The 25,543-nt window shown below is 44.6% G+C and overlaps 1 protein-coding gene across 3 annotated transcripts; it reads left to right on the top strand.

The window, feature by feature from the left end:
* LOC111839404 (protein transport protein Sec24C-like) lies at positions 1-25,543 on the top strand. Of its 3 annotated transcripts, none has more exons than XM_072709772.1 (22): positions 1-64; positions 3,305-3,471; positions 3,608-4,420; positions 5,195-5,331; positions 6,182-6,250; positions 9,810-9,921; positions 10,012-10,139; positions 10,971-11,109; positions 11,246-11,361; positions 11,658-11,782; positions 19,688-19,879; positions 20,021-20,114; positions 20,475-20,591; positions 20,907-21,077; positions 21,157-21,253; positions 21,478-21,623; positions 21,805-21,943; positions 22,068-22,186; positions 22,330-22,509; positions 22,598-22,786; positions 22,952-23,041; positions 23,167-25,543. In XM_072709772.1, the coding sequence occupies exons 1-22, from the start codon at positions 45-47 to the stop codon at positions 23,305-23,307; spliced, it is 3,501 nt and encodes a 1,166-aa protein (XP_072565873.1). In that variant the 5' UTR covers positions 1-44; the 3' UTR covers positions 23,308-25,543. The 3 variants fall into 3 exon arrangements, with proteins under 3 accessions (XP_072565873.1, XP_072565872.1, XP_072565874.1); XM_072709771.1 differs by having other exon boundaries at positions 22,595-22,786; XM_072709773.1 differs by lacking the exon at positions 6,182-6,250 and having other exon boundaries at positions 22,595-22,786.

Raw genomic sequence — 25,543 nt, 5'->3', positions numbered from 1 at the left:
ACACCCAGTATCCCCAGGGGAGGTTGCAGAACGGTCATCCTGCTATGAGCACTGAGCCACAGAGGTGAGCCTGTTATACACCAGAGCACAACAGAATGCCAGTGTACATACATAACCTTACAGTTGCTGGTTCAAGTCATAGTAGAGACATTAGTGTTCATCCCTGGAGTATGTAAGTTGAATTACTCCATTAAAATATATCCCTATATAAATGTGTGACTTGTTCCTGGTCATGTAATTGACTGTATTTATTGTGATTGCTAGCGCATTTTGGAACGTGTTAGTAATTTTGTTGCTTTCAATATCTGTCATGCTCGTAACATATACATTTCTTTGAACTAATACATCTCCTGAATGAGCAAATGTAAAGCTGTATCCTTAGGGCAGGGTTTCCCAATTCCAGTCTTGGCAGGCCAGTTAGCAACACAGTTTGCAGATTTTCCTGCTCAGTAGGGCTAGGTATTGGCACATTGCCCTGATTCGATTCACAAGCCATTGATTCAATTTCATTAGATTCTGATTCAATATCAATCTGATAGGAACAGGGGAGTAGCTAGAAATTCTGCCCCCCCCTTATAAAATATCACCTTGGGCCCCCTAAACTGGCATATAGATTATTATTTTTCATTTTTAGGCGCCACTATAAAGCACCCCCAGAATCTTCCAGGGTTTCCATGCCGCTCTTATGGCCCTCGATAGGAATGAGATATGAAATACTGTATTGCAGCTTTACAAATTTGCAGAGATGTTTTAAAATCTCTAAATGGAACACAAATTTACAAATTCATTTATTTACAAATAAAGGCTGAAGTCCTGTATATCAAGATCTTTTTATTTGAGGAACATAATGGTATAGTTCCTTAAAAACAAAAACAGTCTGTCTTTTTCAAAGCATAAAAATGACTATTGAGAAGCATTGCTGAAAAGAAAAATGGCCACATCTAAAATTCATGTGCCATGTTTTAGGACTTCAAGTTAAATATGTGTGCCTGTAATGAAAAGTAGAAAAGATGCCCCAATGTTCTTGATTGATCATTTGAATACAGACAGTGTTATCAGATTATGATCATGGGGGCAGTCAGGGAGACGATGGAGGTACTGTTTGGTACCACAAAGGTGCTAAAGAAATCATTTAATTTACAGTGGCCAGACTGCTACCATTTGCTCTCATGGGAAATCTCCGTCCTGTCCTGCCTCATCCCTATCTCAGGATCCTCACACTGCAAGAGGTCACCCTTTATATGCAAATTCACTCACAACACTTACACACAGCACCTTGTTGGGGAGGGTCTTTTGGGTATAAAGTGGGGTAAAGAACTTAATTTGTATTTGAGCTGCCTTTCAATACCCGGTGTATTTGTGCACTGTATTACATAATATTATTTTTGCTGTTCAATAAACCATCGTTCTGCTGAAACGAGACTCTGCAAGTGAATTCCTTACAGTGCAAAACATAAATTAGAATCTATTTATTTGAGGAACATACGGGTATTGATTATGGCTAGGAATCTGACTTGACTTCATAATTTGATTCGATTCACAAGTGCCTGACTGGATTCAATTTTGATTCTATTTCATTTACATTTATGACTCATTCACTATTGTGTAATCAAACTGGATTTGCTGTAAAAGCAATGACAAATTGCACATCACTGTAACATTAACATTACCATTAAATGACAAGATCATGAAAAGCAATATATGATAATAAGCATGAAATTTATTATTGTACTTACCCGTGAATACACAGAAATATTTTGTCCATACTTTCCCCTCTGCAGTTCTTGCAACCAGCCAGAAATACATAAATTATACCTCCAGACTCTAAGTTGCTTTCATTTGCTTCAGTATTATCCACGACTTTTGAAGAAAAAACAAAAAACATAATTAACAATATTCTGACAGAGGTCATATCCAGTAATATCCATTTTCTCTTTACCTCGTTTGCTTTTCATTTTATTTTGCTTTTAGAACACTTTACTTCATATCACCATAAGCAGTGTACTGAATATGATTGGTGTGACAATAAAACCATACTTGACTTGCTTGCATTCACGTGCTGGAGAACGCCATTACCATGACTGACTGTACCAAGATGATGATACAAGGCGATTGCGCAATACTATTGAAACTCTCCTTTGGGTGAGAGAGAAAGTAGTGCCACCTATACAATAAAAGGATTGATTCAAGTAAACTTCAATGAAATATTTCACAGGGAAAAGTCATAAATTACCTAGATTGGTCTTGAGGTTTTGTTAATCGATATTAAATTGGACCAAGATGTGTCTGAGTAGGGAAATTGGACTGGTACTGGGGAACCCTGCTGTAGGGCTTGCTAGGTGGGATCTGTAGTTCTTTCAGAGAACCCAGCGATCCTGCTGCCTTGTTTTCTTCTTGTTTAATCAAATTGACGTGCACATCTTGGCTGCTGGGTGATGGTGACCCAATCAGTGCTCAGCTTTTCACAATTCTGAGGCACTGCTAGGGCATGTACTTAGGATGGTGCACTATGCTAAAATATTTTATCATGATGATTGTTTTTCATATCAAACAATATTGATAATTATCACAATAAAAGTCATTATGTCTTTATAGCTTCATTTTTGCTTAAAATTCCCCGAAAATTGTCCTTAAACAGAAATTGGAACCCAAAGAGGTACTAAATTGAATGGACTGCACATTTAAATCTAATTTTGATAAAAAGTTTATTCTTGTATAACTTATTTATCGTAGGACGTCACATTAGAATAATCTGACAGTGTGTTCTGTTGCTAGGTTTTTTTTCTCTGCCTTGCTGTTTGTTCTCTGGAACTGATTTGACTAGGGCTGGGTGATATGCCCTTAAAATGATATCACAATATAAAGATTTTCATAGTATCTATATTATCACAATATTTTAAAATTCATGTACATAAATTTCTATTTCAAATTTAATTTCTTGTATTATGTAATTTATTGTTTGTACAGTGTCATTTATTGTCTGTGTACTAGGGAGTCTTTAGCAGCCGCAACCAAATTCCTTGTGTGCCCCAGCACACTTGGCGAATAAAGCTGATTCTGATTCTAAAATATGACAGGTGGTTTTGAGGTTTTCTAATTATGATGACCAAATTGTTTTGCTAATAGTTATGGAACATGTTACAGGTATAATAAGAAATTATGTCAACAACAGACTCGTACCTTAATGTAAAAATAGTGCATTATCCTAAGTTAATTATGCAAGAAAACTGTGTAGGGTATATCATGACGCTCACGATATTCTAATTTATCGCCCATCCAATGTGTACTGCTGCGTACCCCACAGGCCTCCCATCTCCCAGCTCTATGTTCCTGGGACCCAGCTGGCCTACCAGCAGCCGCAGTACAGTGCTCCATCCACAAGTGCACAGCAACTGACCAACCGCTTGTCAGGCATGCAGATCGGCTCTGCTGCTCCACCCCTCTCGGGTTCTAGCTACGTAAACCAACATTGTAAGCCAGCATTCTGAAATTGAAGTAGCCATTTAAATCATTCCAATGAATTGTAGAATCATTTTTTTACTCTGGAATGCAGGGGTACCATTGCTCTGGGGCCCCTTAGTTGATGCAGTGGATGTCTTCCTTTCAGGTGTGCCCTCGCCTTCACATCCTCCTGCCTCTGCTGTCTTTACATCATCGGTGACGCCAACTTTCTCTCAGACCTCCTCTCCTAACGCCAGCCTGACTCATGGACCCCCCGAGAACTACAGTGGGGCCCTGCCTCTTGTTCAGCGGAGCTTGTCCTCTTCATCCTCGTCCTCCCAGCCCCCTGTTTCTGGGACGGCCCTCCCATCATTGCGGCCCCCTGTTTCTGGAACGGCCCTCCCATCCTCGCGGCCCCCTGTTTCTGCGACGGCCCTCCCATCCTCGCGGCCCCCTGTTTCTGGAACGGCTCCCCCATCCGCCCAGGCTCTGTTCTCTACCGATGCTCCTCTGCCTTCTACAGTCCCACCTCTTTTTGAGGGGCCAATCCCCCTAATCCATTCGTCTTACCCTATTAGGCTGTCTCCAGGTCCCCAAGCCCAGGTCCCCTCCAGTCCCCCTGTCCCCCAGGCCGCATTCGGCAGTGTGCATCCACCTCCCTCTCAGTCTCCGTTGCCGGTCTCCCTGGTCCAGCAGCGTTTCTCTGCCACCCAGCCTTCCTCATTTCCCCCGCCTCCCCCTCCCTCAACTGGGTACCTGCCCCACACAGGCACCGTGGCCCGAATTCCGAGCATGCAAGTGCCCCCCCAGCTCCCCCAGCAGCCCATGTTGGGTCCTCCCTTGTCCCAGGCCAACCACATCCCTCCACCTCCACCTGCTCCCCTGGGTATATCAGGAATAATGCCTGGCTCACAGCCAGTACCTGGGCAGGGCTCCCCCATGCAGCCTGCACAGCATGGCTATCAGTCACACCAGAACGGTAAGCTTCTGCCATCAGCCTGATGTAAAACAGCAGTGTAGACCAGTGTTTCCCAACTCTGTCCTCAGGGACCCCCAGACAGTCCACAGTGTTGCTCCATTCCAGCTCCCGATGTATAATTCCTAAGGTATTCGGTGTTCTTGATTGGCTGAGAATTGGGAGAGAACAAAAATCTGGATTGTCTGGGGGTCCCCTAGGACTGGATTAGGAAACACTGGTGTAGATCATGCAGGTCACACTCTGTGTGTCAGATAGACATGCAGCTTGATTTATTGGTTGTGTGATTGTAATTTTGTTTTGTAATGGATTTATGTGTATTGATTTAAATGCCTCATGATGTGGGAAACCTTCCATTGCACCAATGTGTGTATATGTGTACCTATTAAGTAGCAGTGGTGGTCACTCCCACATGTTTTGGAATAGGCTCCATTGTTAATACATGAGGCATGGTTGGGCTGTTTTGTGTCAGATCCGCGTCTGTGTGTAACTGGACCTTGGTGGTGTGGGTTACCTCACTGATGAAGGGATGGGCCTTCCTTGGGCCCTTTGTCCAGCCTGCCATTGGACTGGGTGCTGTGCTGGCTGTGTCAGGTTACCTTGCAGAATCAGTGATCTGTGCCCACAGTAAGACTGTCTGTTAGTTTTGCGGTTGCCATAGAAACAACATTACGTTGTAGGTTTCGTCATTTCCTGCCACTGCTATAAATAGAAATCTGTTTATGAAGCTGAGAAAGCCTAGGGGAGACCTTTTCTTAAATCCCTGGCCCTTTTCAGGTGCTTTTGGGCAGATGAAGGGACCTCAGCCTGGTTATCCAGGCTCGTATCCAGGGCAGGAGAACTTCAGTGGTCCTCCCTCTGTACCTGCCCCTCCCCCCTCAAAGCGACTGGACCCTGACTCCATTCCCAGCCCGGTAAGCCCGAGCCCCCTATGGCTGTTTTCTGCGGTCCTGGCATATACATCAGAATGTCAGGACTGCTTGTGGCACTTGGGCTGCCCCTGATGGCATCATCGCCTTGGGCGAGGCTCTTCTCAGATCATTAATCACTATCATCACCCAAATGACAAACGCTGCTCTGAACAGGTAGTGGCTGAGTCTCCTGTTCTGATTGAAATCTGACCGTATAGTGAAAGGAAGGCAGCTCAGCAGAGGTACTGAAGTTCTGTGTCACCTCAGTCTGAATGCAGTGTGTTTCAGGCTTGATGTCATGAAGCATGCCCTCTCGCCTCTCCAATCCCAGCTCAGCGTATAGCAATGGCACATTTATTTATTTGCAGACACTTTCATCAAAATTTATGTACCAGTGAGATTCCGAGACTCTGGAGTAGCCGGGGTTAAAGCCCTTGATCAAGGTTCCAGTGGTGAAATCACTCTGCCAGCCACTGCACCAGCGATGCACCTACAGAACCACATAGCACCCGAGGTGCCGCCCTGCAGCCCTCTTCTGCTGTCTCCCATCGCCTGCTGCTTCCAAGACAGCTTCTGAAAACTGAAACCACTCCTGTCTTTGAGCTGTGTAGGCAAAGATGATGCTGTTGATGTTGATGCTCTGTGATCTGACCTGATGCTTTTAATGCCAGTATCAGTGTCGACTGACCCTTTGCATACCACAGGTGTCTCTGTCTTGTCTGTGAATAATGTTTAATGTTGTGGAGTTCACTTTCTCTCTTTTTCTTCTCCCACTTTGCTCCCCCACTTGTTTTTGGTTATTTTTATGTTTCTCGCCTAAATTTTGGGATGGCATTTGCCATTATATTATTAGCAAGCCTCTGAACTTCCCCCTGTATCAAAAATGAGGCACAGGATAGATCCAGATGCCATTCCCAGCCCAGTAAGTGCTGCCTCTCTTCCCTCTGGCACATGCATGTCGTATCAGTCTTCCCCTGCTATAAACTGACCCCCCCCCCCCAACACACACACACACGTGCATGAACATGGTAAAAGCTGCCCCTTTGAGTGTTTCCTGTAGGTACCGAGCATGTGGATTGATTCTGGCACTTCCCAGTGATGCTCTTGGTGGCACCTGCTGCTCTTCTGTCCAGCTAGGCAATTGGCTTGAGATGATTGCAGAAATGCAGAAGCATAGTAATGTTATTCACCTTTTTCACAGTTATCCTATGTAATGGAAATAGTTTGATTTGCTTTGAACAGTTAATACCTGTGGTTAAATGTTATACTAATTTAGATGCTTACGATTTGTTCAGCTCAGTTGAGTCAAATTCTAGCTAGCTTGGTCTGAAAATAAGCATGCTCTGTGAGGATTTTTGGGAAACATAGAGTGTTAAATGTATATCTTGAGCACATTTTGGAAGTGTGTATGTATGTGTGTGTTCTCTCAGATGGATAAATACCCTCAGTGCCTTTTCTGTGGGGAATAAAGCACTTTGGGGCTGTCTTGAGTTTTAAAAGCCCAAAATATGACAGGGTTAATTATGAGGGGGTGTCCAGCTCCCCGCTAGGAGCACATAAAAGGTGTCTGCTTGCTCCTAGTGTGGAGCAGATCCTGACCTTGGCGTTATGACTTGGGTATGAGGTGTCCATCGAATGTCAGTGTGCTAACATCTCCCCTAGGCGGGGAGAGGAGAAGTCTGGCACGCTGCCTTTTGCCCTCAGGCTTATTGCGTTAAAGTGGACTTGCAAACTTATGGACATCCTGATTTTGTCAGTGGGTCAGCAAGGAAGACGCTCGTGTTTCACTACATGAACCAATCACAGTCTTCAGTATATGGCATCACCACATTGGACCATTTTTTTCTCATTTCCGTGCTCAAAGCTTCCAGCTGTCAGGCTGACAGCAGTGTGACTCAGCAGGCTAAGCCACTGTGCTTGTGTTCCGAAGTTTGCAGGTTCAAGCCTTGATATTATTGTTGTTACTATTTTTATTATAATATTATACTATTTATAAATAATAATAGATACTTTATTAATCCCTGTGGGGAAATTCTCTTTACGTCTCCCCCCAACTTGCTTCTGTAGGTGAGAGCAAGCTGGCTGCGAAGGGCAGCCACCCATAGCAGCACCCAGGGAGTTAGGGGTTAAGGGCCTTGCCCAAGGACCAGCAGATGTGCTGCGGCTCAAACTGGGGACCTTCTAATCACAGGCACAGGGGCTTATGCCCCACTATTATTATTATTACTATCATCATGAAATAAAGATGCACTGTTACATTTCTCCATACAGCCTTTGCAGGTAAGCATATTCCTATGTTTTGTCTATGTTTGACATGTGCCTTAACTAGAGGCTTGCACAATAAAACAGTTGCTTTAGAAATCTGTGCCTGTTGCTGCTTAACAGAAAACACTGCTTTTAATTAATGTGGTGATGTCATACAATGAAGACTGTGATTGGTTAATGAAGTGAAACTCAAGCCCCTCCCTTGTCCCAGGAATACATCGAACTCTGCAAAATCAGGATGTGCGGAAATGTGTTCTCAGGGACAGCATAACATGTCTTACCAGGCAGTACAGTATTGATTATATGTGGTTGGTGTCCCAGTTATGCCATTAATGAAATGTTGTTCTGCTGTCGTGGAGAAGTTTAGGTTACTGTTCAGTGAAATTTTCTGTCACTGTGTGTTTATGTTCCATGCATCTTCCTGTAAACTGCAGCCTCTCTTATCCTTGAGCTCAAAAGGAAACAGTAGCGCTTAGCCTATTAGATTCAGTGACTGTACTTTTCCTTAGTGGTTGTTTTTGAGACTGTAAATCAGTTACAAATCAGTAATTTGTAGTCTTAAGTTTCTACTGATATGACTGCAGGCAAGTCTGTTCTAAACATCTTGAAATCAATTAATGAGAATAGTTTAAGGTAATAATATGGCTGCTTCATTAAATTGGATTTGCTTGGTAATTAATGCTAGAGGTTAATAGTTTTTGAAAGTCATTCATGTTTTTGAGACTAAGGGCACTTTTCCACTGCACAAGGTACCGTACCTTTGGTACTTCAGCAACAACATGAAAGTACCAAAAGTATGGTACTTTAAGGTGTTGGTTTCCCACTGGCGTAAAAACTATTTTGTACTGAATGAGTGTATTATATGGCTGGATGATATTAAGATTTAAGGTGCAATATTAATACCAACATCGCATGTACATACAATTCTCATATTGCTAGTCAGATTAAGATCAGGCTTTTTCTTACCTTCAATTCTGTATGGACGTTATAGTGCAGAGTTTCAGTAAAATATTTTTGCTCTGTCATAGGAAAAAAAACTGAGCAAGTTTTGCAATTTTAGTGATTATTCCTTTTCAAAATTATCTGATGTTTAAAAATCAGTTTAATGTTTACCTCCACTGCTTCTGCATGAGTGCTGCATGCACTCTTCAAGACAATCATAATCATTTTCATCCTTGCTGTGTAAATCACTCCTAGACAGGTTATGCTGAAGCTTGGGTCTCTTCATTTGTCCAAACACCAATTATTATTGCTTTTTCTTTAAATTTTATTTATTGTTGTTTTCTGAATTTGCAGCTTTTTTCAGTGTGGCGGTAGGCAGACTGTTTGCATAACCAAATGATAAATCAAGCATTTCAGGTAGAGGTGCGGCAATCCAATATCCGGATCAGTATCGGCACTGATCCATACCCTATTAGATTGGGTATCGGTCATTTGTGATCAATCCACATCCAGTACTTTTTTATTTAGTTGTCAGCAGTCTGCAAAATGATAGCTCCTATTTCTCGTTAAATCGATTTGTACAGTCAGTCGCAAAACAGCTCTTTCCTAAATTAGATGTATTTTGCGCAGCATTCAAGCTGAACACTAACGCTGCCACTCAGTTTTTTTTGCCACTCAGTGGGTGTGAGTGCAGTGACTTCCACCTGCTGTGATGTCATGTGCATACCCTTTGCAGTAGGAGGAGTGTGACAGCGTGGAAATATTTAGCATTTTTAACAATAACTAGTAGCCCAGCGATTTGCAGGTTGGTAAATCCGACTAAACACAGCGCACACAATTATGTGAGATAATGTGAGTAATATTAAAAAAGCAATGGATGATTTGTGAGTTGCTAGCTTGGGCTGTTTCGCACTATCACTACAGCTTGTGATACATAAGGGGCTGCTATCACAACGAAGTGTAAGTGACCATGTTGCCAGTGGGAGAATAATTTTGGGGCATTTTAAGCATTTGCCACTTGCGCACACTCTCTTGGAAGATATTCAAATTGAACTGCAAATGTCTCAAACGCCTAAAACAAGGTGTACAAGCAAAGTGGAACAGTACATTATGAATGTTTGTAGTAGCCTAATTTTTTTATATGGATTTTTTTTTTATTTATGTATAACAAAATACACAAGTACCGTACCTGGTGCAGTGAAAAAGCACCCTAAGATCAACTTAGTTCCCATTGTGAGGACATGTTACAGTTTGTCGCTTCCCTTCACATGCAGATCCAGGTGATTGAGGATGACAAAGCCAATAGGAGCAGTGAGCCCTTCTCCACTGGGGTGCGGGGTCAGGTCCCCCCCCTGGTCACCACAAGTTTCCAGGTTAAAGATCAAGGTGAGCCAGCCACGTGTTTGAGGAGAGCACCACAGGTTGCTCTCGGTCTGTCTGAGGGACTCAGCACTCTGTCCAACTTTCCACTCCCAGGCAACGCCAGTCCACGGTACATCCGCTGCACAGCCTACAACGTGCCCTGCACAGCTGACATGGCCAAGCAAACCCAGGTGCCCCTCGCCGCCATGATCAAGCCACTGGCCGAGCTGCCCCCAGACGAGGTGAGCGCTGGCATATGCTGCACCTTGGTCCCTCTGCGTGCATTAATGGTCATGTGTGCTCTGTAGCCAAGCTCCCCGCTTCACCCAGAGTTGCATATAATTGTAGATGCGAGAGTTTGGCCCAAGCTTTCAGAAAGTTCCCCCCCCACACCCCCCCACTTGTGCTTTAGCTCCCCTCCACTCATGAATCAGTGTGAGAGACTGTGTAATCCTACCCAGTATTACCCCAGATCAGCCCTTGTTATTGTTTATGTTTTAGGCCTTGAATCTGATCTGCATCAAGGTGATCGTCCTTCACATTACCTTTCACAGCTGCTTGTCTTTCTCACCAGGTTGTTTTTAAATTTTAGGGCTTCGTCCCTGCTGTTTCACTCCCTCTAGTTTCCCATGATGCCTTACACTCCTTCCCACAGGCACCTCTTTTTCGTTCATCTCACTTTCTGCGATGTCCCCTCTTTTCTCACTCCACCGTGTTTGTTACTAATGATAGCTGCTTATTTAGCTCCCTGTGCTGCAGCTGTCTGAATAAATCAACCAGGGAAAGTGATCTGGGTTTGGGATGAGCGACAGGCAGGCCATTATAGCCACAGCGCCATCTGGAGACTGTTGGAGAGAAATTCATATATATTCATATAAGCCACTGTGCCCACTTTGATCAAGTCATAGCCATATTCAACTTGTATCACGAAGGACAGGTACCATGCAGCCAAGGGGCTGTTTGTAATGATGCACTACAGGAAATATAGCAAGAAAATCTGTGTGTGAGTAATAAGGTCAAAGGCATAATCCCCTAATTCTGTGTCATGCTGCCTATGTCGTTAATGCATTCAGGCCCCCCCGTACATTGTGGACCATGGTGAAGGCGGCCCCATCCGCTGCAACCGCTGCAAGGCCTACATGTGCCCCTACATGCAGTTCATGGATGGTGGCCAGCGCTTTCAGTGTGCCTTCTGCAGCTGTGTGACAGAAGGTGGGAACACTGAAAACACTGCCTATTTTCCCACTTGGGTTCACTCATGAGTATACAGTAGTTTCTGCTTTGTTATACTGAAACACCTGAACAAGATGCTGAGGAGGCCATGCTGCACCCCCCCCCCTTGTTACAGTGCCTTCACACTACTTCCAGCACTTGGACCACACTGGGAAGCGTGTGGACTGCTATGAGCGGCCAGAGCTTTCCCTGGGCACCTATGAGTTCTGTGCTTCCGTGGAGTACTGCAAGGTATGGGCCCTGATGCGGGTGCCAGCTACTGCTAGGCATTACGTCCCCTCCAGGCTTTCTGACATGCTCGCCTCTTGCCTGTGTAGCTCATTGCCGATAAAGGGTTAGCTCTCAAACGACTTCGCTGAATTTTAAAAATTAATTTCGAAAGTGTCACGCGAGGCTCGTTTCTTGGAAATGGAAAATGTTGACGGTCTATCAGCCGCCACCCACATGGCGACAAGCTTCTTGAAAAATTCATGGCAGCCCTTTGTCTGAGCGTGTGTGCACTGACACTGCGCTGACGCAACCCACAGAACAGCAAGCCGCCCCAGCCGCCAGCCTACGTCTTCCTGATAGACGTGTCATACAGCTCTGTCAAGAGCGGCCTGGTCAGCATCATTTGCAAAGAGCTCAAAACTCTGCTGGACAACCTGCCCAGGTATGCTGGAAAGTGCACCCCTTACTCGAGTAGCAGTTCAGGCTGGACTTGACTGATTGCACCAAAGCTGAGCTTCCAGTTCAATATTACTGTAAACTCTTACTGATAAATATGCTTACAGTATGAGGTGCATTAGTTATATTTTAGTATAGAAGTACTACCTTTTCATAGGATAATTTAATCATTTAGTTTTGTTTACTTCAAAACATCAAATTTCATGGAAAAAAAACCTTTAGAGTAGAATAGATCTTTATTGTCATTGTTTTTAAAACAATAAAAGACTATTTAGCAGCTCTAGGATTGTCAACACAGAAAATGACATAATAAATGTAGACATAAATATGAACAAACATAACATCACACGTACAGTGGGGTAGTATGTACTGAAGTACTGGTGTAATTTTGTATTCCCTGGACAACTGTCACTCCCTTCCCCATGTAATCCCTACTCCTCCCACACCCCTGAAAATCAGTCAATATCCCCCCTACACTAGATTTGGGCCATATCAAACTCTTCATACCATCATACTGTCCACATATTATACCACTCCCTGGGTTATGATGATCTGTGTTACGATATTTGACTTTATGATGTGTAAATGTTTTTCACTTTCAGTACATTATTCGATAAATTATGTGAGATATTCAGTACTTTATTATAAAATAGGCTTTATCTTAATGATTTTGCCCAACTTAAGTGTTCTAAGCACTAGCATTCCTGGAAAAGCAAGGCTGTCCTTGCCAAGAGCCCCCCCCCATTACTCCCCACACAAGCTGCCCGCCCCCTCTTCAGCTCCATTAACACCTTTTGTTTTGCAAATGTATCACAAGCACTCGATTGAAGTCATCGCCCAGCCAGAAGTCACATCCATGCATCCATGCATGCTTCTGATGAGTTTCTTACAGTGTGGTCTAAGGAATCTTATTATAAACATGTTGACATATAGTAATTTGAAATTCAGTGGAATCCCTGTTTCTGCTGATTCAGTTAACCAGTTTGTTATCCGAAAATATTTGATATAACAAAAACATACATTTTATTTGTGTTATGTGTCTACAACTATCTGTGTAAACTTATGATGTAGACCAGGGGTGCCCAGACAGTCGATCGTGATTGACCAGTAAATCGCGGAGTAATTCTCAATCAATCGCGAAGTGCGTTGCAAGGGTCCGTTTACTTGCACGCATTTTTCACTGTGCCATTAATCGTTTACTGTAAACATTTAGCACGCAAACATGTCAGAAGCCAAAAGATCAAAAACGTATAATATTACGTATAAGATTATGTCTTATATGTAATGCGAGCGTGGTTTTATCTAAGAAGGGCAATTTCAAAACGATGTACAAAAGCTACGAGATCCCTGCTAAAACAGCCATACGCAGCCGAAAATTGCGAGAACTGAAAAGTCAGTTAGCAGCACAGCAGTCAATTTTTACCTAACTGCATCTTCCCAGTGCTAGCGTTCCCACTAAGTTAGAGAAATGCATTTATTTACATTTATATTTAAGTTTCAGAATTACCTGGATTTTTCTGGATATGCTGTGTGCATTTTAACTATGTAGAAAGGTAATATCTAGAGTACAGTGGTACCTCAGAACTCGAATTTAATCCATTCAGAACTACGGATCGAATCCTAAAAAGTTCGACTTGTGATCGAATTTGCCCCATAAGAAATAATGGAAAACCAATTAATTTGTTCCCGGCCCCAAAAAATTACACCTAAATGTTTTTTTTTTTTTAGCACTTAAACACAAAATGAACCGGATAAAACAAGAAGAGCATATACTGTACTAAACACATCTAAGCAGATTTATCAAAACAGCAATTTGTAAAGTAAGAAAATAAATGTATCCAAACAATGTGTCCTGCCCCGATCGTCCGCTCCTTCCGTGTGCCACACCCCGTCGTTAACCCGTGTGGAATCCCCGTCTGATCAGCTAAAGCTGCTTGTTGTCATTAGTCCTCTGTATTTAGTCCGCATTTCAATTTGTTTCCCCAGTCCGGTCATTGTATTGTCCGTCTGCGTTTTGCCTGCCTTACCTGTAGTTAAACCCCGTATTCCCCGATACCCTGACGTCTGCGCCTTTGTCTCCGTTCCGTCCCCGCTCGGCACAACAATATTATTATAATTAAACGTATTAATGGTTTATTATTAATATTAAAATAATGAATAAGAAATCTTTATTTTTAAATGTATTTTATTATATGATTACTGTTACTGTCTATCGTTGTCTAAATGTATTTTTACTGTCTAAATATATGTATTCAACTAGTGTAAACATGCACGATGCTATCACAGTGAATGCGAGGCTGAGACTGAAGCGTTACCCTTTGTTTCCGCTAAGAGACGTGCCGCATGACTCATTTCCCTGCACGTACAAGTTATCTTAGGTCGGCGTTCACGGTTTGAATTCTGACATTCAGATCGAGTTCTAGGTAATTTTTTTCAAACTGGTTGGTTTGACTTTTAAGAAATTTGAGTTCTAATGCGTTTGAGAACTGAGGTACCACTGTAATAATAGAGTAAAAGAGCAATAGGAAAGAAAATCCTCCATATTCCCAAGTGAAGTATTCCAAGACGTACAGCAGATAGCTGAAATCACAGATTCAATCTGTGGACTCAACATATATTATTATTTCCATGTACTTTCATATGGTAAACTTTTATTGATTCATTAAACACAGTAAGACATTAGACATTAAATACTGTAGTAATAAAGTACCTTGTATATTATTGTACAGTACTGTACTCTTCCATCAAAGGGATTCTGACGTTTTAGCCTAATGTTCAAGAGATGGTAGAGCAATGAAAAATATCATATATGTAGAGGTAACTGAACAATGAAAACCAAGCTTTTTACACTCCCTAAAGGATGAAGAAACAATGTAAAAACACATTTTAATGTTTTTTTGGACCGAGATAAACCGGGGATAACTGTGGTTATGGGAGGACTACTCTGCAAGCTAGAAAGGAGTTTAGATACAGAATGTGTAAAGTTCAGAAGGCATAAAAGTAAAGTGTGCGTGTGAGAGAGTGAGAGTCTGTGTCATTCAAGTGGTTATTAGAAGGAACACATATATAAAATAAACACTTTTAGCTGATAATTCCACTCAGGTACTAACAGTCGCCACACACTCAGGGACCCTCCTTCGTATATTTGTTGCAGTACCTGTCACACTGTACGCACCACTTTGCACTATCGGCCTTATACAGCAAAGGAGCACCTGACACTAAGGTTTCTTTTCAGCGGCAAGCTGAGCAACAGAAGCTTGTTGAAGTTGCATTTTAATTTTTTCCATATTTTCTTGCAAGTTAGCCTTATTTCATTCTTACTTTTGTGAGACATTTATAATGTATATATAATGCTTATGTCACATCAGGGTAATTATAACGGCACACTTAATTTGTCATTTAACTTTTTCAACTCTGTAATAAATTTACACAGATTTGATAGGCTATTTATCATATCAAGTATTTTCAGATAACAGACCGCGGTTACTAAATGAGCAGATAGATACGGGGGTTCCAATGTATTACAACTTACTAAATATCAACCCGTGTATTATATGATTCCTTAGAACACACTGTTAGATGAACTTTTGAATGTAGACTTGAGTAAATTATGTGATTTCTGGGTTGCATTCACAAAACAAAAGGTGCTAAGTGGCACTGATGAGGGGGGGCTCCCTGCTTGGAGATTACGAGACATCAGGAATTCTAGTGTTGAGAGGCTACAGGCTACACTATTTTCACCTTGCGGTATTTTTGCCTTATGATAAGTTTATTGGAACATAACCCCATCATACCCTGGGGAGAGGCTATATATGGTAGTCTGACAATATTTTCAAAGGCAACAGTACAGTCCTGAACAAAATCTTAATATTGAGGGAAAAATTACAAGTACTCGCATTTCGCACTGGTGGTTCGTAATCAGATTCTAAGTAGAACTTCAAAATGCAAAAAGAAGAAACGGCAGCAAGAGACAAAAAATAGAGTGTAGGCAATTTATTGAAAACTGCATTTAGACGGACCATCCTCTCCAGTACCCCGGCATAGACCTTCCCAGGGAGGCTGAGGAGTGCCACGATAGGCACCAACAACGTTATGGCCACAGCTCCACCCTGCCTCCCACTAACTCCCTCGGGAGTGAATTGAGGTTCTGCCGGAGGGGCAAGTTAAAGACTTCCCGGACAGGGTCCTCCACCAGACTCTCCCAGCATACTTGCACTATACATTTGGCTCTACCAGGTCTATCCGGCATCTTCCTCCGCCATCAGATCCAACTCACCACCAGGTGGTGATCAGTTGAGAGCTCAGCTCCTCTCTTCACATGAGTGTCCAAATCACAAGGATGCAGATCCAACGACACAATTATAAAATCGATCATTGAACTGTGGCTAGGGTGTTCTGGTGCCAAGTACACTTATAAACACCCTTATGATCAAACAAGGTGTTTGTTATGGACAAACTGTGGTTAGCACAGAAGTCCAATAACTGATCAGCACTCGAATTCCAATCGGGCAGGCCATTCCTCCCAATCACACCCTTCCAGGTTTCACTGTCATTGCATTGTGTGTTAAAGTCCCCCAGTAGAACAATAGAGTCCCCAGAAGGCGTGCCTTCCAGCACCGTCTCCAAGAAGGCCAGATACTCTGACGGTCAGAGCCCTTCAAAGGAATGCGAACCTCTCATACACCGGGGTAAACTCCAATGCACTGGCACCAAACTAGGGGGCTGAAAGCAAGCCTTCCCCTGCCCGGCGCCCCATGAGCAACTCCAGAGTGGAATAGAGGACAGTCCCTCTCCAAGAGTTTGGTTCCAGAGCCCAAGCTGTGCGTCAAAGTGAGCCCGACTATATCTAGTCGATATCTCTCTATCTTCCGCACCAGCTCAGGCTCCTTTCCTCACGTTCCATGTGCCGAGAGCCAGTTTTGGTAACCAACAATCAGATAATCGAGGCTCCAGTCTTCCACTGCCGCATAATCTACACTGCACCTGACCCCCACGGCTCCCCCATGCAGGTGGTGGGCCCACAGGATGAAGAACCCATTTTACCCCTTAGGGCTATGCCCGGTCGAGCCCCATGGTGCAAGCTCCCACCCCATGGCGAGGTCCCAGTCTCTCCACTCTGGGCAGGGTAGCATCCTTCTTGATTAATATCATTTTTTGTGAAATGGTAATAAGATCACATCCAAGACCATAAGAATATCAAATACTTTTTGAGTTGTTTTCACAACTTCAATTATGTTCTACAGCCAGCCTTACCTTTGCTGCCACTAAGCAGTATTGCTTCAATGCAGTACGTCTGGTAGCTTTGAAAAAGATCTTCAGGTGTTATCGTGCTAATAGGGTAAAGGTCTTGGGTGGCGGCGGTGGACTGGTTCCAAAACCATATGTACAATTAATTTAAAAGGACTTAGTCGAATCCCCAACCAGCAAGGTACCACTGAGGTACCCTGAGCAAGGTACAGCCCCCATGCACTGCTCCCCAGGCACTAAATACAAACTGCTATGTCCAGTGTTGGGCACATTACTTTAAAAAAGTAATTAGTTGTAGTTCTTAGTTATTTCTTCTGAAAAGTAACTGAGTTAATAACTGTGGTACAGCATTATAAGTAACTAGTTACCAGGGAAAGTAACTTATGCATTACATTTTTTTTTTTTTAAATGTTCAAATATGTCAAAAATGTGGATCCCCCTCCCCCCTTTGATGGAAATTCAGCTGTATGTTCAATAATTTGTAATAACGCTGAACATTACATATGTTTAATGAATGAAATAGACACTAAAATAAAAATCTAAATATAAATAAAATACATTACCAAAACATTATACATATATACAATAGTAGACAAAACACAATAGATGGTGTTCACATAGGTCTAAACAAAATTAAGCAATGTACCAAAAATAAATAAAAAATATACAATCCTTGTAGTGCAAATTAAATCAATGAAATTGTCACACAACTTCAGATGACTGGTAGACATACTGTAATGTTATTTGCCACATAAATTAAACTAGTTTCTGAACATTCATTCATTCATCTATCCATCCATAAACTCCTTCCTAACTCTTCCATCCATCCAACCATCCTAGCCATTCATCTTAGCCATTAAATCAGTGGTTGTATCTCATGTTCTGAACAACATACCTGGCTATCAGCCTGTTTAGTTCAGTCTGTGTCACAGCAGATTTTAGGCTGGTGTGATGGCGTGGCTCCATCTCCTCATTCACTAGCAGAGCTCACATTAGCCGCATCTGGACTGCTTGGGTTGGGTTACTTTCAACATCCACGTTCTTGGCCACTAGTTTTGATGAAGCATGAGACATTGAGAGGTGCTTCATCAGATTTGAATTGCTCGTTACCGACATGGATAAAGACTTTTAACATTTAATTTCAACAAGGGAAAAGTAATGTCTGTATTTCCACTGTGAAAATGCTACCTTTGAACTCACCATTGCTGTCTCTCTCCTGTGCCTGCATGTGTATGTGTTTGTGTAAACACCCGCCCAACTCTACCTCTGGTTGGCTTACCATGAAATTTTACTCTACCGTAGCCAGTTATCATCACTTATGCGGTTGTCTCGCCCCTCACCAAAGAAAAGAAAAAAACTTTGCCGCTACTGTGGCTGAAAGCCTGGTCGGTTAAAAACGGCTTAATTGCAGTAACGCGCCACATGTTATTGTCAGTAACGGTAACAGCATTGTAATGATGTAAACAATAATTGGTTAGATTACCCGTTACTGAATAAAGACTTTTTCTCAGTAACAGTTATTTTAAAGCAGTTGTTCCCATCACTGGCTATGTCACAATGTCACATATGGGTTAAATGCAGAGGACACCTTTCATTGTTGTGCCGTGTGTCAACAATGACAATTACTTCACTTCTCTTCAAACTTATAACCAGTTTCCAGCAATGGAATGCCGGAGCCAGTTCCATACATGTCCACTGCAAAAAACTGACCTTGGGCCAGAAAAAATGGCTCCAGAACCATACCACAGAAAAGGTGGTCTCAGATTTTAGAACTGTGACATCACTTGTTAGTGGAATAACGTTTTTTATATTCCATGGAAAACAAAAGATTGATCTGCTGGCCAGATTTTTAGTAATGCATTTTAAAACGTTGCAGGTTAAATAAATAAAATATAGTGGTGCTCACATGGTAAAGTGATCGGGAGGCGGACAGCAGACCAGTTTTTGGCAGACACTTTTATTATGCGATATTTAGAAAGTGAGAGAATAAATTCACTTACATACAGTCTGGGGTGAAATACAGCTTTCAAGCAGATGAAAGTGGATAAAGGCAATAGAAACAGCTCTGAAAACTGAGACTTAAAGGCTCCATTTTTTCCAATTTGGCAGCTTATACAAACTTAAAATCTGAAACAGATCAAAATAAATCCAAAAAAACAGAAATCATACAGACCTTTACTTTACTCTCACTTCTGCCTATGTAATGTTTCCATTCTGTTCTTTTTTGAAACTGATGGGAAAGTAGGTAGGTTCTCAAAAGGCACCAAGCAAGAATCAGCCCAACACCGACACCAGCACTGGTGAGGTTTTATAAATGAATTGAAAAATGAATATTAATGTTTCTTTTTTATACATCTCACCTGACAAGTTAGACCTGCAAAGGCGGTGTAAATGGATTATGTCTAGATGGTATGTGGTGGTAATATCAGGCAGGCAGCCATAACCTTCGCACTCTTACTGCATTTCTGTGGTTCAGTAACACGATTATGTTCATTAACACGACCCTTTGTTATGGGTAAGTGATGTGTAGCCTTTTCAGCTCACCTTCTGTCCTTTGACTCATTGAGTCTCAGTGATGAACCTTGGCATAACAATTTGGTCCAGGGTGGCTCTGATAATCGTGATCTTCTATGTGTGTTGGTAGGGAAACCGTGGAGGGGGAGTCCAAAATCCGAGTGGGCTTCGTCACGTATAACAAAGTGCTGCACTTCTACAACGTGAAGAGCGTGTTGGCCCAGCCACAGATGCTGGTTGTGTCTGATGTGGCCGACATGTTCGTCCCCCTGTTGGACGGCTTCCTGGTCCGAGTGGCCGAGTCCCGGACTGTCATCCACAGGTGGGAGCTATCATGCTGCCTTCCCCCTAAAGCCTGCCCGCTCAGTCTGGAGCTTGGGGCATTGGCATCGCTCGCCTCCTCCTGTGCCTTTGTCTACTTTGACTTTTGCTCTCCATTCTGACCATGCTGGCTTTTCTCCAGTTTGCTGGACCAGATCCCTGCAATGTTTGCTGATACACAGGAGACGGAGACAGTCTTCGGGCCAGTTATCCAGGCTGGACTGGAGGCCCTTAAGGTGCCGACGCTGCTCCCAATAAGATACTTGGGTGTGTTTAATACTTCCTGATGGTCACAGGACTGTCATAGCTCATATCCCATTTATACTGACTTCATAGGTCCAGATTTATACAAAAGTGTCCCCATAGGACATATGTAAATCTCCTTCAGATGTCCTGTATGCCAGACACTGGTATCAGTGTAAATAGTAATGGGATTATCACCTGAGGAATAGGTAATAAGGATGCCTTTAGTTTGCTGCTTCTCTGTAACATGAGTGAGTGAGACAAAACAGTACAGACTGGCCCTAAGCCGCCCACATGATTCGTGCCTGTCATTAACTTGGGGGGGGGGGGCTCTTTATACCCCTCCACTGCAGGCGGCTGACTGCGCTGGGAAGCTGTTCATCTTCCACTCATCGCTGCCCATGGCTACAGGCCCCGGGAAACTGAAAAACCGTGAGGACAGGAAGCTTATTGGGACAGACAAGGAGAAGGTGTGTTGTACGAGGGGCAGGGCTTCAGCATTTTAAGGTGGTGGCTTGGGGTTTCAGCATGTTGGACAGGGCTGTGACTTCAGTGTATTGGAGGGCAGCAGAGGTTCTGCACTGGTTCCCTCCATCCATATTAACATGTTGGCTGTTTGGACATGCTGCGCAAGTAGTCCAGCTGGTTTGTTTTTTGGTACTGGTATTGGTACTAGACCTGAAATCAGTGGGGAAGAGGGCAGGACTGAGGTTTGGTACCTGGTGCAGTGGAAAAGCTCTTTGTATACCATCTGGCACACAGAACTTTGCTTTTCTGTTCTCTAGTCTCTCTTCCAGCCCCAAGTCAGTTTCTATGGCAACCTGGCCAAGGAGTGTGTTGCGCAGGGCTGCTGCGTGGACCTCTTCCTCTTCCCAAACCAGTACGTGGATGTGGCCACCCTGGGTGTGGTACCCTACTTTACGGGCGGATCCCTCTACAAGTACACCTACTTCCAGGTAAGGGCTAGGGCTCAGGGTCACGGGTCACAGGGTTGGAGAGGCTCAGACCGTAGCTCACACATCTGTTGGCTCTCAGCCGGCTGCCGATCAAGAGTGCTTCCTGCAGGACCTGCGGCGGGACATGCGCAAACACATGGGTTTTGATGCTGTCATGAGGGTGCGCACCAGCACAGGTGAGCTGCCGTCTCTGCTCAGCCGGCTCGTGGCATCACCATACAAGGCCGTAGCATTGGAGTGAACATTGTGGGGACCAAGGTCGTAATTATATTATATATTGGGGGGAACCTTGTGAGCACATCTGTATATTATGGAGGACATGTCCCCCCCCAATATATATTATAATTACAACCTTGTCACCATGGCATTCCTGCCATGTAAATGAGTCCCCGGCCCCCAGGTATCCGTGCTACCGACTTCTTCGGCTCCTTCTACATGAGCAACACCACAGATATAGAATTGGCTGGCCTGGACTGCGACAAGACCATCACTGTGGAGTTCCGGCATGATGACAAGTTGAACGAGGACAGCGGGGCCTTGATACAGGTAGGGAGTGTGGGGATGAGCCCGCCATATGCCTCAACCCACACCGATATCATCACTGATCCTGGATCTTGAGTGGCTTCAGTCCAGCTGCTTTTTCTCTCCAATCTCAGTTGTATGTTAATAGAAAATGTAGCCAATGTTATTTTTTTGGGGGGGGGGGGCTGGGTTTGATCATGGGCAGTGTGCTGTCCTGTACACCAGTTGCAGCGGTCAACGGCGTCTTCGGGTTCACAACTTAGCCATTAACTGCTGTGCTCAGCTGGCCGACCTGTACCGCAACTGCGAGACTGACGCCCTCATCAACTACTTCGCTAAGTATGGTGAGTGAATGCCGGTCAGCAAAATGCGTAGGGGCCCTGCCAGTGTGACTGGGCCATCCTGAAGCCTTTGGAGCTTTGAAGCTCCCTAATCGTGGTCAAACGTTTCTTCTTGCCCCCCACACAGCCTATCGCAGCATCCTCAGTAACCCCACCAAGGTTGTAAGGGACAGCCTCATCAACCAGTGTGCTCAGATCCTGGCCTGCTACCGCAAGAACTGCGCCAGCCCCTCGTCGGCAGGGCAGGTAGGACCTGTTCTGGGGGTGGGTATTTAAGCTCAGGAGTGCTGCAACCATTAAACACAGTACCAGCGTGTTCCTTTTGCTCCTCCCTCTCAAAATACCCTCAGCTTCATTTGACTCCATCCCTCCCTGCCTGTCCCACACAGCTGATTCTGCCAGAGTGCATGAAGCTGCTTCCTGTCTACCTGAACTGTGTGCTGAAGAGCGACGTGTTGTACCCTGGGGCCGATGTTTCCCTGGACGAGCGGGCCTACCTGCGCCAGCTGATTTCCTGCATGGACGTGGCAGAGAGCCACGTATTCTTCTACCCGCGCCTGCTGCCACTGGTGAGGGGTGCGTCTTGTGCATGTATGTATGTGTCTGCTCGCATGTGCCCACCCTGACCCTCAGTCTGTGTACTCACTCCTGCAGCAGAAGCTGGACCTGGAGGGTGAGAACCTGCCTGTTGCAATGAGGGACTCTGAAGAGCGTCTCTCCAAGGGGGTGGTCTACCTCCTGGAGAATGGCTTGCAGCTTTTTATCTGGGTGGGGGCCAGCGTCCAGCAGGAGCTGTTGCTCAGCATCTTTGGCACCACAGCTTTTGGGCAGATTGACCCCAACCTGGTAAGTAACCCCTGCTGGCTTGTTCTTTCCCTGTGAGCACGGTTATTATGATGTCAATATCTTCAGAAGGTTATCTGACCAATGAAACATGGCATAGATCTAGTTTTATTGCACAGACTGCTTGCGACAGTAGTTTACAGTCCTCACCCTTACCTGTTGGCACAGACAGTGCTCCCGTTGTTGGACACTTCGTACTCCAGGAGGCTGAGGAGGATGATTGAATCCATCAGGGCCCAGCGGTCCCGGTACATGAAGGTGAGCAGGGTGTCCCCCCACCCACAGTGCATGTGTGGGTACACAGGGCCTGGTCACTCTGCTCCTCAGGCTCCCTGTTAATCAGTCTTTGTCATGCCTCTAAATGACCCCTTTTCACTCTACAGCTCATGGTGGTGAAGCAGGAGGACAGGATGGAGCTCATCTTCAGGCATTTTTTGGTGGAGGACAAGAGCAACAATGGTGGTCTGTCTTACGTGGACTTCCTGTGTCACATGCACAAGGAGATCCGCCAGCTGCTGAGCTAGGAGGTGGAGCCCGGCTCACTCTCCCTCCCTAGTGAAAAGACTTTCATCTTTTTATTTGACCTGATAAATTTACTGCCCACCCATTTCTCTTTACCATTGTCTCCCCTGTGGTGATAAAGAAGGCCATGATCTGAAAGACCAGTGCTCTTGGCTGTTGGATGCCTCTGGTTCTCTTGGGCTGAATGTCATGCCAATGGGTGTTTTTTTTAACTGCTGTTTTCGGGAGTGTGGTCAGCTGACCCGAAGCTCGCCTTGACTATTGCTGGGGAATAGTAAAGTTAGCTAGGGATAATGATCCAGCTGGCACCAATAGAACACTTTTTGTGCCGTTTCCAGCCCCTTGGGCCTCCAGTGGCTTGATACTGAGCATTGGAGGGCAGCACTTGTGTTACTCAGTGTCTTTATGGCAAGATAAATTAATTAAAAGCGCCCCCAAAGAGGTGGGGAGGTGTCACACCATGTAGCATGATGTACGTGGTACGTGGAGTGTCGTGGTGTGTCACTGGGGATGCCAGTGCAAGCCGCTTAGCTGGGGCACAGGTGCTGTCTGATCGCTGGGCTCCGCTGAAGGCTGGTCAGCCTTGGTAAGTGGCCACCTTCACTGTCAGTGTTGGCATGTAACTTGATGGATGTGTGAAAGCGACAGCAGAGGGAAGCTAATCTGGCTGGCTGTTTATGTTTACCACAGGCTCTGAGTCGCCATGGTTACCACCTGCTGGGGGGCAGTTAGTGTCCTTGTTGTAGAGCAAATCTCGTTATAATTGTTTTTTCTCTTCTCTCTTGCCTCAGAAATAGTCATTGTCTCTGAAATGTACCTACTTATCCGTTGTCTGTGTTGCTTTGTTCTGTGTCGTTTTAAATAACAGGTGGGTGGTGCTTGCCCTCGTGCCCTGGGCATGGGGCGAAGCCCCCACTCCCAAGACTTTGTCTATCTGGGACTCGCATTCAGGATTGGGGATGAGTAGCTCACCTATGAATACGTGGGCCTGGCCCAGCTTGGCCCGGCCCTTTGCTGCTACAAAGGGGTGAGCTGCTCCTCCTGATGTGATGTGCAGCTGTGCCTGAGTAATGACCGGCTAGAGTGTGGGGGGCTCTCTCTGCCCCTGGGGAAACCCTCAGTGGGGGAGGGGTGCATCAAGACAAAACTGTGATCACATCTCCAACAGGCTGCTGTAATGCGGGGAGGGATGCTGATGGGGGCCTTCTGGTTGGTAGGGACTGCCATGCTGACTCTATGCCCCCCCCCCCATTACTTTTGTGGTTCTAGTATCCCTGCTGCTGGTCTTCGTCCAGCCTCACACACCTCCCTCAGCCTCCTACTGTATGTCAAATCATCCTTGCATAACTGGCATGAGTTTATTTTGGGCTCGACCTTCAGACTCATCGCTGCGCATCTCTAGAGCCCCGGGGACCCATTGTCGAGGGGGGAGGGGCTCGTGATGCTGCAAATATTAGTCACTTATTGTTTTTCTTGTTATCCCTAATGGGACATTGTTATGATTCATCTTTTCCTGCTGTACTTTATAATCTATAAATGTCTGCTGTTAATCTGGGTAAAGGGCTCCAGTGCTGTGACTGTGTGTCGTGTGCTATGTCTGCCGTGGCAGTCTTCAGGAGCACGCCTCCGCACCCTTTCATGATGTGTGTCATTGCGCTGAACGTGGACAGACTCCGAAAGGAGCTACTACACCTCCTGTGGCCAGCCTTCTCGTGCTCAGACCTTCAGGCGTGGCCCTTTTCTCCTCACTAATGCTAGGGGGCAATAAAAAACAGTGGTGGGTAAGGACAGACCAGACACCTGTGGAAGAATAACAACAAGAAGCTGTGGGTTGTCATTAGCTAGATGTGATGTCTGCTTCCCCAGCCCTTTCCCAGAGCCGGTCTCCACCCACTGTGATGCCCTTTCGCCTCCACCTCAGCCTATGCAATGGAGATTCCCGATGAGCTGGACTTAAGCAGAGACTGTTCCCTCCCCTTTTTGCAGCCTCTGCTCTAATCCTGTTGTCTTATTGGCTGCAACTTTGTGTCAAACCAGAGCAGACAGTGTGAGGGTGTTGCCCTGCTACCTGTCGACAGTATGCTCATGTCTGCAAGTCTTAATCCTGCTAATCACCAGCGTAGTTGTACTGAAAAAAATGTGACCATTTCCAAAAAATCGTTCGCGTTCACTTGATGGCTTCCCCCCCTTTACTTTGGTTGTAACTTTGTAATATGCAAATAAACCACATCCTTTGTC

Source organism: Paramormyrops kingsleyae, chromosome 3 (genome assembly GCF_048594095.1).
Source record: "Paramormyrops kingsleyae isolate MSU_618 chromosome 3, PKINGS_0.4, whole genome shotgun sequence".
Classification (NCBI taxonomy): domain Eukaryota; kingdom Metazoa; phylum Chordata; class Actinopteri; order Osteoglossiformes; family Mormyridae; genus Paramormyrops; species Paramormyrops kingsleyae.
Note: the sequence above shows the minus strand (reverse complement) of the source record. Positions and strands in the feature narration are given on the sequence as shown.

Bases quoted from the DNA above. Each gene is read 5' to 3' on its own strand.
- LOC111839404 (XM_072709771.1), top strand. From the start codon at position 45: ATGAGCACTGAGCCACAGAG. The intron at 9,922-10,011 runs GTGAGCCAGCCA...TTCCACTCCCAG, and splicing joins TTTCCAGGTTAAAGATCAAG to GCAACGCCAGTCCACGGTAC. The intron at 22,510-22,594 runs GTGAGGGGTGCG...TCACTCCTGCAG, and splicing joins ACCCGCGCCTGCTGCCACTG to CAGAAGCTGGACCTGGAGGG.